Genomic DNA, 16590 nt, shown 5'->3' with positions numbered 1-16590 from the left:
AATAAAAAATTTATGTTATTTTAGTTTTTAATTATTAAAATTAAATTTATAATTTATTTTGAGAAGTGGGTTAAAAGTCATTCCTAAACTTTTAACTTTTACTTTTCTCTTTTACAAAAAGTTAAATAAATAATTTTTAACTATCTTCTATAAATACCTTTATATTTTGAAATAATAAAAAATAAAATAAGAGATTAATATTTTAGAATGAGAAGGGTAACACATTGATCTTTTAATTATTATTATTATTTTTTTTTTTAAAACTATAGTGGCAATGAAAATTGCTGACGTGTTCACCTATTCACGAAACGTACGGCATAATAATTGATGTGAAATTAACGCCATCCCCAGCAAGGAGGATTGTTTATAAAAGTCGTTCCCTACTATAGGGCATTCTCTATTCTTGCAGAGTCAAAATTGAAGCATGAAAGCATACAGCAAAAGAAGAAGAAGCAGAAGAAAGCTTATCATCGGCTGTACTTCCTCGGAACATTCATTCGCTGCTGAATTAATTGCCAACAATTCAGATCTCCTAACAGAGATCCTAATCCGAGTCCCAGCAAAATCCCTAATCAGATTCAAGTCGGTCTCAAAGCAATGGCTCTCTCTCATCTCCGACTCCCAATTCGCCTCCGACCACGCTCGCCGAAATCACCATTCCTCCTCCTCCTCCATCTCAGCCTTTTATTTCTACTCAAAACGTTGGTCTCCCGAAGAACAACTCGAGTCCGTATCAATTGCTGGACACCGAACTCTTCTTCCCACACTCTCCTTTCTCGATGGTGTCGTTGTATCAAGTTGTACAATTAGGATTGAACGCTCTTGCAATGGTTTAATCTTGTGCTCTAACGGTTTCAGAAAACCCCCATATATTGTTTGTAATCTCACCACAAAGAAATTCTCACTTCTTCCTGATATTGGTCCCACTTCATCTGAATCGTATCGTAAAAATGCTGGTGCTTTCTTGGCTTTTGATCCTTCGAAATCGCCTCACTATAAAGTTTTATTGTTTAGTCACAGTTATGTTAATGATGGACACTGGGTTGAAATTCAAATTTACAGTTCCCAGACTTCGTCTTGGAAACACATTTCTGTGCCTGAACAGCGAGGTTTGCGATTCATGTTCAGCGTGTTTTGGAACGGAGCAATTCAGGGTATAAGCTCTACGAATGTTCATGCTCGATTTGACGTTGAGGAAGAGAAATTGATACAAACCCCATGGCCTCGAAACCCTAAAATCCTTTCTCTTGATAAGTTCAGGTATTTTGGAGAATGTGGTGGCGATTTGATTCTTATTCAGGCTCCTCAGCGTTGTGCTATGGGATTCAGAATCCTTCAGATGCACAGGGATTACTGTGGGTGGATTGTGAAGTACCGGGTCCATCTTAGACCCATTTTATCTGTATTTCCTAAGACAGAACGCGAAACCATAATCAAATGCTCTGGATTTAAGGTGCTGTGTGTCGTGAAGGGAGCAAATGAAAAAGATTTTACACTGGTGTTAGCTATCCGGGGCAAAGTTATTTCTTATAATGTCAAGTCCAAGACATTGAAGGAGCTTCCTGATTTATCAACAGATGATCTTGATGATTGGGTATTAACTTGGAGGAGTCCTACTTATCAATTCTTTGAAAGCCTATCACCTGTTTGATCATTGTCCTATATGTTTCTACTTCTTTCTTCAGCAGATGGTATGTCCCTCAATAAACTTTTCTATATTTCTATCTGTTTAAGTATTTGTTATTGTTAGTTTCTTGGTCTGTGATGCCATGCTACTATCATCTTTTGATGTTTAGATTCTGCTTTAAGTTTGCATTACAAATCGATTCCTCATTCATCAATAAGGGTTGAAATACAACTGATGTACATAGCATAGCTCCTGCAGTAATAGAACATCACTGTGATTATCAATTTTGTTGCTTTATATGTGAGCCCTGTTTTGACCACAGTAATTCATTCACTCAAGTATCATTTAGATTGTTCTGATTACCAAAGAGGGTATGTTAAGCTCATTCACTTCCTGGTTTTAATCTCCTAGTTATGATGTAGTTGGGTGGAATGGTTTTTGTTAATATATATATATATGGTATATATTACTACATTTATTAGGTATTTATTTCCTAGATATATTAGGTATTGCCATAGTTAGGTCTCTTATAGTTCGATTTCTAGTAGGATATTCTTTCTTAGCCTATCTATATAGGACTTCTATTGTATAGGACAATTGATAATATACAATTCGTTCAATACAATACATATTATTTTCTCTCTCTCCACTATTCTAATATGGTATCAGAGCTAGGTTAAGTGCCTAGTAATTTCGCTTTACCGGCGGGTGGCAGCCTTGCCTTGATTGCCCGTCGGACCTCAACCTATCCCGCTGTTATGTTTTTCTTTCAGTATCGCTTTGTGGTGATCTCTTCCTCTATCCGCTAGTTTATTCCTACTCTAAATATCTCTATCATATTTTTTTTTCTTTTTTTTTACTGGTAATACATTTTTTTTCCTCCACTCTATCTTTCTCTCCGCGTCAATCTCAAATTGGTTTCTATCTTCAAACCTATTTGAGTTTGAGGGGGGGTATTATACTTATATCATGGTGAACATTGTTATACACCATGCAAACCACCTAGCCGCCTCCTTTGGTGCACAATCCAAGTCGCACTCTCTAGCGCACAACCCAAGCCGCCCCTCTCTGGTACACAATCCAAGCCGCACTCTCTGGCGCACAATCCAAGCCGCTTCCTCTGGTGCACCACCAAACTCGCCCCCTGGCGCACTATCCAAGCCGTCTCCTTGCGCACTCAGTCATCTGTTGCCATTATCGTTCAACACCACGTCATAAGTTATGTGTGTGCCACGCGTACTGATTCAACATCCAGTCTCTACAACGGTCCAGCATGACCCCGTAAACTGGCCCGACATTGATTTCAATTAGCTCCTACATTGGTCCAGCATGACCCCTTTAAACTGTCCTGGCATTAGTTCCAGCCAATTCCTACAATGGTCCGACACGACCATAAACTGTCTCTCGACAGTAGTTTCAGCCAGTTTCTATATTGGTCCGGCATGACCTTAAATTGTCCTGACATTAGTTTCAGCTAGTTTCTACAATGGTTTGACACAACCATAAACTGTCTCCCGGTTTTAGGCCAAGTTTGGCATGATTGAAAAAAGATAAAAAGTCAAAAAGTCACTATCTTATTTAAGTCACATCATCTTATTTAAGTCACATCACCTCTCTAACACATCACTTCAAACCCAACCCAAACTCAACCTATATTTCATAAAAAGTCAAAAAGTGCACTTATTTAGTCTTCCCAAACTAGGCCTTAGTTACGGCCTCTGATCTATTTCAAGCGCCCTTGCGCTCCCGTTCGAATTTTGCAATCTATTTGCCTTTTATTTTATTTAGTTTTATTTCATATTTTAGTTTCTCTCTCCAAACTCAAGATGTTTATCCTCCTTGAGTTTGAAGGGTAATGTTAATGTATATATGGTATATTTTCTTACATATATTAGGTATTGATTTCCTAGATATATTAGGTATTGCCATAGTTAAGTCTCTTATATGATACTCTTTCTCATAGTTAGATTTCTAGTAGGATACTCTTTCTCAGCCTATATATATATGCCTTCTATTATATAGGACAATTCATTCAATACTATTCGTTCAATATAATACATATTATTCTCTCTCTCTCTCTCTCTCTCTCTCTACTATTCTAACAGTTTTAAATGCTCTAGGAAGGAGTAGAATATATTGAAGCAATCCGTTGTTTGCAACTGTCGCTAATTATTAGTAGTTCCTTCTTGTGCGGACAGGATAGCGACTAGGTTTCTTCTTTTGTAAAATGTTTATTGGGAATAAGTAAAAAATTATGAAAAAGATCTTGTAAGTCCATGCTACCTCACTAGTTCTTTCAGAATAAAATGAATTTCCTTAACAAATCAAGAGATGTAAGGTTTTAGTTTACATAGGAACCAATAATTGTGTTCAGAATGGTGTAAACAACAATTATAAAAAAAAATAAAAAAATATAAAAAGAGAAGAAATAGAGAAGCACAAATACTACGTTTGTATAATTTGATTTAACATGCAATTGCGATTTAAAAACCGTGTTTAAGTTTGGAAGGCTCAACTTGGTCTCTTCACTTAGTGAGGGTTGGAATTTGGTAAACTGACCTCGTTTGGGAATAGGTTATTTTAGGAACTTTTTGGCTTTTTGGCTAAAATATGATGTAAAAAAAAAACGAGTATGTTTGGGATGACTTCTGCTAAGTTCGATTGTCAACTTCTGGTAGCTGTAAGGTTTGGTACGTTTAGGGTCGTATTTTGATCGAAATCTCATTTTAGTCTTTAACATTCAATTATGACAGTCAGCATCTTCCATTTTCACATTTTAGTTCATCCATTGTTGATTTCCACCGCCTGCAGTACTATTGCATCCCTATGAGCCCTATGAGTCCAATTTTGGCCATTGTAATACATTAACTCAATTATCATCCTTTGATCTGATCACCAAAGAGGGCTTGGTTTACTCGTTTCACTTCACGGTTTTGAAATTGGCGTTAGGAAACATCATAATTGATTAGGTTTTGATTGGTCGATTAAGGCTGACATACAATTGATTTACATAATCCATCCATAGTTTACTTCCCATATAGGAGAGAGATTGCTTTCTTATTTTGTAATTGGGTTCATGTTAATAAATCTAAAACAATAGATTTTGTAAGATGGTGTTGTTGTTTCTATAGTTCTCCCGGAATTGGCCTAGGGGCAAGGCCTTGGGTATCGGAGGGATCGAAACCTCTTACGTGCTAACAATTTCTTCGGGCCATCAGACTGTGGAAAACACTTAAATTCATATATTCAATTGTGTTTGTAATACAAGAGTATATCGGTTTATATAACAATCTAACCTAGGACTGAAAATGAAGCAATCCCTAATATATACAATATATATATATATATATATATATAATATCATATATACATAAAACCTAATATTCTCACAATTATTGATGATCGAGATGGCAACGGTGGAGTTTGAGCAACAACAACAACGACGATGATGGGTTTGGTTTTAAGTTTGATAAAAATCTTATTTCTTCACACTACGTTTGTAAAAAGATTGGAAGTTTTCAAAATCGTTGCTTTTTTAATTATTTTCCTTGGCGGCTTTTTGTAGTTTGAGTAGCTTCTTTATGTGGATTTGTGGGCTTTGTTGTATTTTTTCCTTTTCATTGTCTTGTAAGTTGCTTGGCTTTTATATAAACTGCATTTTTTCATCGAAAACTAATTAGTTACCTATCTAGAATGTTCTCATTAAACTACTTGCCAATTAATAGTATTGTCCATTATTTTTTTGGTTATTAATTTCATTATTACCACGCATCCAATTTTTTTGGCAAGCAATCAACTAGTTGTTAAGTAATTTAACTATAACTTTTGTGATATCAACGCTATAAATTATCATAACTTACATATAATATACATAAAAAAAAAAAAGAAAAAGAAAAGAAGTGTATATTGTAAAAAGGCCCTTTTTCAAAAGGCATTTTTATGTTGACATAAAAATGTGTTCAGCTTTTAAGACTTTCATGTTCCTGATCAAATCTTTGAAAAGGTTTTTTCCTTTAACAAACTTCAATATATTACCGTGCCAATTTTTATTTTATTTTATTTTTTTATGCCTTTTTTTCACTAATTTTTGTTTGGTTTCTGAGACAATTGATGAAATTAGAAAGCCTTGAAGGTGCAAGATTTTTCTTTCTTTCTTTCTTTCCTTTTTTTTTTCATTTTTTTTTCATTTTCAATTTTTATTAACTTTGAATTGTTTTATAAAAGGAATTGTCAAGTAGTCTTACACGCCAAGTGCAAAGAATGTGCTTTTTCACTAGTTTTTTTATATATGATCCCACACATATATGTTAATATATATAATTTAACAAGCACTTTAATAGCCATGTATATATTTTCACATTACACGCTTTAATATTCGTATATATATTTTTACATTAGCTACTCTCACTCTCGCTTCTCTCAACTAATTAGTTACTTATCAACACAGAAATCTCGTGGAGGGGTGCACGACTTTCTATCTCCAGAGATTCCCAATACCCCCTCCAATGACTTTGTGACAATCCCGTGAAGAAGGGTACGAGACTTCCTCTCTAAAGATTCCCGACGCCCATTCAATGACTTTCTGACGCTTTTTCGATAAGCTCCAAATACACTTATTGTCATGCAGTAGATTTGGGTTTTTATGCATACGGAGAAGAGTTTGAAAGCTTCTATGTAATTCTGACACAAAGAGTGCTTTCTCCTTTCATCGGTCTTAAATTTTGGGATTATCAGTACCCATAATGGTTACCCATTACTGTTGTGGGTGTTCATGTGCTTTGGCAACCCATGGTTGCTAGTTTTTTTTCGCTGCTGGTTTTTGTTGTTTGCGTAGGTTTCTTTATTTGGGCTTGTGGGATTTGTTCTATTTTTTTTTATTCTTTCTTTATCTTGTAAGTTTCTTGGTTGTTATCTAAAAAAAAAATTAATTCCAAATCGACCCACTTAACCCAATAAAAATAAATGTATATACTTTTCTTATATTTTTATTATTTGTCTAGTTAATTTTATAATTAAATAATATAAAATTAATATTAATGTTTTATAAATAAGCGAGTTAGGCAGGTATAAGCTAAAGTTTATCATCCTAAATCCAACTTAAAAATTGAATGAATTTAAAATTTTAATTCAGTCTAATCTTACAAATATCGAGCTTAATTGGGCTGGTGATGGGCCCATGAGCACCCCTATCCCCAACATTTAAAGCAAATGACACAGCAAAAGAATCTCTGGAAGTTTAGGGCAGGCCTCTTCCCCTTCACGCCTCTTCACTTCTGCCTCTCTTCAAGTGTTTGTGTAAATTGTGGTCTGCCATCAACAGAAAACGAACATCACCGATTTGTGTTGGCTATTGTCGTCACCAAAGCAAAGGAAATTCTGGAAGTTTAGGGCAGGCCTCTTCCCTTTCACGCCTCTTCCCTTCTGCCTCTCTTCAAGTGTTTGTGTAAATTGTGGTCTGCCATCAACGGAAAACGAACATCACCGATTTGCGTTGGCTATTGTCGTCACCAACTCTATAAGAATGATCTGTTAGTTTTTACAAAGAATGATCTGTTAGTTTTTTAAGATATGTTCGCATCAACTCTATGATATGTGAATTAGGGTCAGATGAAACCAAGACAGTGTGGGTAATCTTTTTCTTTTTGTACATGTTCACTCATCATCTCATGTACTTTAGAGGTTCATTTTCTGCGGTCCTAATTCACTTCTAGAGTAGAGAAGTTCCATCGAGATATCTTGTATTAATGGTATTTTTGGGCAGTTTTCTTTGTCTGTGATAAGGATAATGGTTGTGCTAATTTTTGAGTTCAGTTTAAAAGGGTGTGTCTTACGAACATATGATCAGTTCATTGGATACTTTTAACAAATTTAACAATTTGTGAAGTCACTTTGATTTTTTTGGAAATACCATACCAAATTAACATTTCCCACTAATTTCGGCAAAGTCACTCTTTGGTTGTCATAATTTTCTGGGAGACACTTTACCAAATGATCTTACCATAGCCATTGCCAGAAAAGAAAAGCATACACTTTACAGCATTTGCCAGCAGGGGCGAAACTAGGAATTTTTTGTGGGAGGGGCCAACATATATGTGTATAAAATCCATAGTTTTGATACATTACTAATTTAACATAATTTCTTGTATAAGCATTGCAAAAGAAGTATTTTACGAGAAAACTAATAAATCTCACAAATAGTTTTTCTCAGTTTTTAAAAGTTTTGAACTATTGATTAGATCTCACTATACAATTAGTTCATTCTTTTAGCTTATTTATTTATCAAATTTGGGTGAAAAATTAGTTATAAACTTGATATGATATGGGATGCTCCAACTGCTTTTTCATCAAATTTAAGTAAAAGCTTGATTTGGTGAAATTTGATGAAAAATTTTGAATGCTCCAATCCTCACTTAAAAAATTTCATCAAATCCATTTTGAAAATTGGGTTTGGCTTCTCAACTTCAAATCTCAACTTGAGAGAACTAGAAAGGAGAACTTGAGGGGCTCGTGGGGCTTGCTACAGGTTATGTTTCGATGATCCAAACCGTTCATGTAGGGGCTTCCGTGTATATCATCCATGAAAAAAATTATCTTAATTGGATAATGGTAATCTTTTCATTTTATCATGTTTGTTTTCGAAAAAATGGACAACGAGTATGTTTTTTAAAATAGACCATTCATATTTTTTTGAGACAAACACGGTAAAGGAAAATGTTACGATTATCGGATTGAGCCAATTTTTTTCATAGATAATATATGCAAAAGATCTTATGAAATGAACGGTTCGGATCATCGACACAAGACCTGTAGTGGGCCTTACGAGCCATTGAAGTGATGCCCAACTCTTAAAAATTCCATGCTTATCCCCAAGAGTTTGTTTCATCAAATTTGGTGAAAAACTTATTTTTGCCTTGATTTGATGAAAAGTTCGGTTAAAACTTGATTTGATACAAATTTGATGAAACGATTGGAGTCATTGTCATCAAATTCAAATTTGACACTAGATTTGGTGAAGGATGGGAGATTGCTGTAATGAATTATAATAGTGACCAGAACACATCATAGTTGTAAGGAAAATGCTTGACTAAAAGGAATTCTAGCAGTGGCAGTAATTTGTGATTAGTTAAAGTAGGAAAACTAATTTTTTAACTAAAATTTGGCTGAAATTTAACTTAGTTTGATGGAGATGTGTATTCTCTGTTCTTGTTCTGGGTCATGCACAGGGAAAAATGACCAACAGTAAAGGAACACTAGTTATTGGCTACAATTCATCGGAACATACACCGGCAACAGAATTAATTGGCAGCAATGTAGACATTCTAACAGAGATCCTAACCCGTGTGCTGGCAAAGTTCATCAGATTCAAGTGCGTGTCTAAGGATTGGTTCTCCCTAATCTCCAATTCACCATTTTCTCAACCACTCTAACCGACGTCCCAGTGCCTTGTTCTCAGGACTATTCATCAACACTGTTAAATCATTTGACGATGAAAAAGTCAAGTCTGTCTCACTTCACGGCCAACACCAAAGTCTTCCGACTTCGTCATTTCTTGATGGTGTTGGATATGGGTCTGGTACATGTAGGATTGAAGACTCTTGCAAAGGCTTACTATTATGCTTGAATGGCCCAACGTGTTTCATTGTTTGTAACCTGACCACCCAGAAATACACAGTACTTCCCTATCATAGTGGCACTAAGGCATCTTCTGTACCATTTCGTAACAAGTTTGGTGTTTTCTTTAGTTCTATGTTTGGTGGTTATTTGGCTTTTGATCCTTCAAAATCACCTCACTACAAAGTTGTATTGTTAAGTTACATTAGGAATAGTGATGGCTGCTTTGACTGAATTGACATATACTCTTTGGATAGCACTTCTTGGACACACATGCGTGCTGCTGCACCACCAGGTTACCCTTTCGCAAAATATTGCACATAGGTCTTATTGTTCACTTCATAATATTGCACATAGGTCTTATTGTTCGCATGCTTATAGGTTAGCATGATAAGCAATATTGTTCCATCATTGCCGCATGTAGTGCTTGTTTTGTTGCTAAATGGAAGTAAGGTTCAGTGCCTTCTCTGAATTTTCTTTCCTTTTCCCTTCATCTTGTAGACCAATGTATGACAAAGTTGAAGAATAAACAAGAACCTAACTTTCTATTTTGATACTTTTCTTTCTCATTCTATATCTGAAAGTCTTGATGCGTCTCTGCCCAGTTGGTCTGAATCCCTTCAAGTTTTGCAACAAGGTAAAGCTTTCTCTTGATTTCATTCCCATAATTTACAATTTTATTACTTGTTTCGATTGATTTTACGAATTCATCGGAATGTGTTGGAGTACACAATTGGTCTTATTATATAAAATTGATTCGGGAAATAATAATATCTATACACACTACAAAAGGTGCACATAACAAATGTATTCAAAATTTCAGCCACAATAGTTTTTAGTAAAATTTTAACTTGTAATCTTAGTTATGAATCATTTGTTTGTGGTGAGTATGATTATGAGCCTTTGTTGTGATTGGTTAATCGAAGTGTCTATGAATATAAGACTGACTTTTTTTTTAAATGAACCAAATTGGTTTTAGCTGGGAGGTTTTGTGGTGTTTAGTTATGAATTGAAAAGACCTTGACTATGAGGTTTTGTGGTGTTCTCTTATGAACCGGATAAGTCTTGATTATGAGAATTTTGTCGTCTTTAATTATGATCCAATTTGGTTTTCATTATAACCCAAATTGGTGTACTAATAATGAACTATTGTGACTAAAATTCTAAAGTGTATGTCATGTATAATTTTTTTTTTTATTTTTAAGTATGTATACTATCACTTCCCCATTTGAAGAACCAAATCAGCTGCACAACCTAGAAATCAATTCAAAAAATTTAAAAAATACAAAAAACATTATTGGGAGGGATGATTAAAAAAAACCATATGGAGGGAGGAGAATTTTTATACGACATGCAAAACATGATACGAATGCTATACGAATTTAGTGGATTAGAATTGAACATTTTTCAATTCAATGACACGATAAATAAACAAGTCAAAATAGAGTCAATTTAGTGCAACTTGATTAATAGAGATTTAGTTACAATTTAATGTTATGTTCACTAAACAATGCCATGTGATGTTTAAATTTCTTATGTAATTTGATCCAATTAAATAAAAAAAAATTGTAAAATAAGATTTTAGGGTCAATATAATCATTTTATATTGGGGAAATTGCAAATAAATACTAGCATTTTGGGAAAGACATCATTTCAATGGAAATGTTATCCCGTATATCAATATAGATGGAAGACCAAAAAACAATTACAATATCATGGATTTAGTTTTTTATAGGACAGAAATACCCCTAACACACTCCCAACCCCTCTCTCTCTCTTCCCTTCCCCCTTTTGCTTCTCTTCCCCCTCTCACTCATCTCTATTGAGACCGATCTCAATAATGAATTAATCTTTGAATATTTCTAAACAGTAATGATACATCCCCTAATTTTGGAGTTCTAATTGAGTTCTAATGATGTAGAAATTTAAAATAAAAAACTAAAAACCAAGGCCAAAACATTACATCAATGGGTGAGGTTCATCCCTAGAACTCCTTTAGAGCTCATATTTTAGAGCTCCTAAACATTTTTCATTTCTAAATCATAGCAATTCAAATAATGTTCACTTTTAATAATAAGAACTAAAGTAAAAAATGATTATTTACGCCACATGAATTCACCATGACAACCAAAACGTATGGTTTAGTTTAGTTCTCAATACACAACTCGGTCTCAGTTCTAAAAATAAGCAAACCGTACTATTCAATCCGCAGTTTATACTTGTGGATTTGTTTTCCAAATCAAACTAGACTATTTAGATAGATCTACACGTATATAATTTGTTACCCATAGTAAATAGTTAAATATTTTATTGCCTTTGTTTGGCAATGAGTTAATATAACTAAAAAGTCAAAAAATTATTATAAGTTGTTATATTACTTTTTCTATTTTTTTGTACGGTGGGTCATAATTTATACATATTTGATACTTTGGTTTGTGAGGTGGCTATTTTAGTTGGCTTTTTAACTATTTTTTTTTTTTTTTTTAGGGACACTTACCAATCAATCCTATTAAGTAGACTTATTTACCTACAAGACATGACTGATGAATTTATCACTGTAAATTTATTCATAAAAATAAGAGAGATTGATAAATTTATCACTTGATAAATGTATCAATAGAACTTATTGGATAATAAGTGTAAGTCCCAAAAGTAGGACCTATTAATAATTTAGCTTTTTTTAAAAAATAAAAATTTTAAGGCGAACATTTTACGGGCTCAGTCAAGTTTGGTTTCAAATTTTTTTATAGTTTGATTTGGTTTTAAGAGAAATGTTAGAAACTCATATTTTTAGACTTACAAATTCACCTATAATGATGTCGCAAGAGAGTTGGGTCTTATATCAGTGGAGATGTAATAAATAAAAAATTGACACCTATTAACCACATCATCTAGGGTTAAAATTGTAAGAGTATTTTTTTTGTGGTCTCAAATATTTTCCTTGAAGGATAAGAACCAAAGTCAAATTTCAATGGTGGGTAAGTTATACCATTAGTCCATCTAGATAAAATTTATATTAAAATTATTTATACCATTAGTCCATCTAGATAAAATTTATATCAAATTATTTATATTAAAATTGCAAAGGTCAAAATAAAATTTCTTTCAAACAAGGAAATCAAAAGAGAAATAACAAATCAATAAAATTTTCAAAATTAAATTAAAAATTAATAAAACCTTTGAGGGGAATTTATTAGAAAATCATCTTTTAAGTATTTGTATGTCAATTAGTCCATATGATATTCTTGTATTCCAATAAGTCCTATTAATTTGGATATTTGATCTATCAAATCTTAATTTTCATATTTAAAGTATTTTATGGATAATTTTACCTTTATAAATATTTTTTTAAATCTTTAGCAACTTGGTGATGTGAACATTCACATTAAATAAATTTGATAGTGTAAATGTTCACATCATAAAACATTCACACTGTCAATGTGAACATTAATGCGCGCTTCACCTATTATTATTATTAGGGATATTTTGGTAATTATGTCACCCAAATGACTTATTGTAGTATAAGAAAATAATTTCGACTAAGTAGAATATAAGTACGTGGAATTTTGGAGACTTACGTGTAAGTTCTAATAAGTGGACTTATTGTCTAATAGGTCCTATGATAATTAATGACATTTTTTATTAACCATTATTAAAAAATGTCACTAATTGTTAATTTTCAACGACATGTCACTAATTATAAGTTTTAGTAACAATTTAAAAAAATCGTCACAAAAAGTTACTAATTTAAAACTTTCAGTGACATTTTAAAAAATGTTACTAATTGTAAGTTTTAGCGACATTTTATGAAAATCGTGACAAAAAAAGTCACTAATTACCAATTTTTAGCGACATGTAAAAGATCAACACAAAAAAATTATTTTTAGTAACGATTTTACTAAGATTTATTTTCAATAGGATTTGACGATTTTACTATTAGCACCCACTTCTTTACTTTGGCCCCTCCATTTCTTTAAACCCCCCACATAGCAAAATGAATCTCCTCCCTTTTCTCTTTGAACACCTACCTTAATACTAATTATATCCCAAACCCAAACCGTAACCCCCACTTCTAACCACTACCTTCGGCACCATTGCCACTGCCTCTGACAACCAACCAAGGCCAAAATAAGAGCTACATACAATAAACCATCATAGTGAAAGAAGAAGAGCCATCAATGGTGCCCACGAAAAAAAAAAAAAGGGGGGAGAGGGTAAAAATGGACTTCCCTTGATGTCGTGGAGATCGGGGGTCGATTGGTTTTGGTTTCTCCATCGGAAAATAGGTGGTTGATCGATCAAGATAGGTTGGTTGAAATGTAATAACCCGACCGTCGCACATGATTTCTGTTATATTCTTAGTCCTCGATTGGTACTTTTAAATGCTTACTGTGTAGTTCCGTGAAAAAAATCATGATTAAGGAAGTGAAATCCATGTCTACGAATGTCTATCTGTCTCACAAGAAAACCATCTGTCACCATTAACACGTTTAAATTAGAAATTGGAAGCCTTAACAGCTTAATTAGCTAAAATTGATTATATATCTGTGATCAGCATAATTTTTAGGTAATATTAAGCATGTTTGCGAAATTCTAATTTTGGAATGGTTAAACGATTCATTTTTGTCTTATATGCCTTGTTTATATACTTCCAAGACTTCATGAGCCTTAGTCAAAAAAACACAAAAAAACGTGAATACCATTTTGGGGGAGAAAAGAAGAGAAAGTGAAGAAGAGAAATCGGGAGAGAAGGGATTCAACAAGAAAGCTTGACAAAATTGTTAGAGGTGTAGGGTTGAATTCAAGGTAAGCTCAAATCCTTCTTATTATGGCCACTTAGAGTTTGTAATTGATGTGTATGTTTGTTTCATGTCTAATTCATGCTTGATTAATGAGGGTTTCTCTCAATTGGTTGCTTAGGCATCTAGATTGGGTGTGGTAGGAAATTATACTTCAATCTGTGGTTTTCTATCATCACTTCATGGAATGATGCATATATCATGTGTTATGTTTCAAGGATATGAAGAACTTGAATCCAAGAATGGAATTAGAGAGAGAGATGGCTTGTAGAAGCTTTTAATCTTGGTTAATTTATTATACTCAAGGTAGAATCCATGTTATAGTGATGTTAGGTGGGAATATTGCATTAACCTAACCTTGGGTTGCATGTAAAAATGGAGTGAATACCAGGTTGGGACTCGAATGGAGGTTCAGAATTTCAGAATCTGCTCGGTCCGCTCGAGCGGCGGAAAGTCCGCTTGAGCGGGAAAAACCACCTCTCAGCAGTTTTGTGCATTTTACAGTCCGCTCAAGCGGCCAAAGTGGCGCTCGAGCGGGGGACTCTTTTTCAAGAAAAATTAAATGTCGGATCAGTTTTAAGTGCTTGTCTCTCTGGTATTTTTAGAATATTTTATAGATGATTTTAAAGCGGTTGTAAATGCATGCAAAGTGTAAGACTCTGGAAAAGAAAACTAATGTATTAATTGGGTGCAGGGCACATTCCAGAAGGAAGCAACACGCCACCTCAACACTGTGAGTAGTAGTACCTATGTAGTGTTATGCAATCATGTCAATGTTTCAAGGCATGTAAGGCAATTATGTTAATGACTCAAGCATGTAATGTACTTATGCATGTTTAAGATATGTTAATGTTAAAGCATGTAAAGAAAAGCATTTACAAGGGCTATATGCCATTTTCAAGGGCCTCGTGCCACAAGTTTCAAGTGTATTTCAAGGGCCTCGTGCCACAAGTTTCAAGTGTATTTCAAGGGCCTTGTGCTACAAGTTTCAAGTGAATTGCAAGGGCCTTGTGCCATATGTTCAAGGGCTTCGTGCCATCATGTTTCAAGGGCTTATAGCCACATGTTTATGTCACAGGATTAGGCCTAGGACCATTAAGAACTAAACGCAGAATCAGACACACCAAGTGCATGCTGCATCTTTTATGTATTGATGTATTACTACTCATTGAGCCCGGCTCACTCTCTATTTTGTCTGTTTCTGTAGGTCATCAGTCAGGGGGTCAATCCTAACTTTGACGCCGTCCCTTTTGTCAACCTTTACATGTCCAGGCACCATACCAGGCCATTTATCTTTGTGAAGCTGCTAAGATATGGGGTTACTTTTGAGAACCATCTACGGATGTTGTACATAACTTTCATATTCCTTTTGTTATGCCCAATTATCGGGCTAGGGCTGTAATGTATATGTTGTACACGATATTTAGGGCTATAGTTCTAAACTTTGCCGCTTTTGGCGATATATGTAATGCATGAGATCCTGGCATGTTGGAAATAGCTCAATGGAGTATGCTTGTATTATGTTATATTAATATTTTATGCTTCCGATAAGGCCCCGTACGGTATGTACATCAGTTTTCATGTCCATTTTTACATAGGTCATGCCCGAACCTTTAGGGGCAGGTTATGGGGTTGTGACATGAAATCCCATGCAAGCCTCGCCATGCGGCGGTGGAAGATGAGTTCGAGCATGAATAGGTTGGTGTGGAACCAACTGTGGCAATGGTTCTGGGTCTTGGGTCCGAGGCCGTGGTTAGGTAGGTAGGGGCAAAAGTCGGTGAAGAGAGGGAAATTGGAGCAGGTAGAGAAGAGGTCAAGGTTGAATTGGGTAGGGAGGTTTTGGATGTGGATCCAACGGTTGGAGCAGTCTGAGTTGAGATTGGACTGTTGAGAATTGAAGAGAATGAAGAAAAAGAAGAAGATAAAGGAGAGAGTGATGATGAAGGGGGGTTTAGTGGTGGCCATTACGAGGATCTAGGTATAGGGAATGGGTAGAGAAAGAATAGAAAGGAGGCTTGTTTTTTCTTTGTTAATTTTTTTGGATTGAATTATTGTTTTTTTGAAGAAACACTAGTGTTGGAATGAAGTGTCACCATGATCGATAGGAGAGGGTGGGCGACGACCAGAGGTGATAGGAATGGTTAGGGTTAGGGTTTGGAAAATTAGAATTAGAATGTTACAGACGAGGTTAAAAATGTAACTTCATGTTTGGACAAAATTGGAATTAAAAAAAAAATAAAAGATATGGAGGGTCCAAAGAAAAAAGGTAAGTGCTAATAGTAGTACTCTCATGATAAATTCTACAAGTTCAAACAACATCCTTTAATCTAGATTACGAGCAAGAGGGAATCTAGCGTCCTACAACTTACTATACCAATGTTTCCTTATTTTGGCTTCATTTGAGAAGTGAGTTGATTTTTTAACTTTATAACTATTTTAGTTTGGGCTAAAAAGTCTCGTTTGAATTAGATTTTTTGACCCCCTTTTTTTTTAATTTTTATAAGAGAAAAAATGAAATGATTATGATTTATATATGACATTTTATCTTATTAA

At 34.3% G+C, this 16590-nt stretch overlaps 1 protein-coding gene across 8 annotated transcripts; it reads left to right on the top strand.

Moving 5' to 3' along the window:
- Positions 1-328: 328 nt before the first annotated feature.
- LOC114316108 (F-box protein At5g07610-like) lies at positions 329-15534 on the top strand. Of its 8 annotated transcripts, none has more exons than XR_014366275.1 (4): positions 360-1691; positions 9844-9875; positions 14732-14770; positions 15245-15534. XR_014366275.1 is itself a non-coding variant. In XM_082924531.1 (2 exons), the coding sequence occupies exon 1, from the start codon at positions 425-427 to the stop codon at positions 1649-1651; it is 1227 nt and encodes a 408-aa protein (XP_082780657.1). In that variant the 5' UTR covers positions 329-424; the 3' UTR covers positions 1652-1691; positions 6075-6562. The 8 variants fall into 8 exon arrangements, 3 of the variants coding, with proteins under 3 accessions (XP_082780657.1, XP_082780658.1, XP_082780659.1); XR_014366273.1 differs by having other exon boundaries at positions 9823-9875; XR_014366272.1 differs by having other exon boundaries at positions 9740-9875.
- Positions 15535-16590: the final 1056 nt, after the last annotated feature.

This window comes from Camellia sinensis, chromosome 4, assembly GCF_055761805.1.
Source record: "Camellia sinensis isolate YWXY chromosome 4, ASM5576180v1, whole genome shotgun sequence".
Classification (NCBI taxonomy): Eukaryota; Viridiplantae; Streptophyta; class Magnoliopsida; order Ericales; family Theaceae; genus Camellia; species Camellia sinensis.
This window is presented reverse-complemented; position numbering and strand designations above follow the sequence as displayed.

Coding starts and splice junctions, on each gene's coding strand:
- LOC114316108 (XM_082924532.1), top strand. CDS start 425: ATGAAAGCATACAGCAAAAGAAGAAGAAGCAGAAGAAAGCTTATCATC.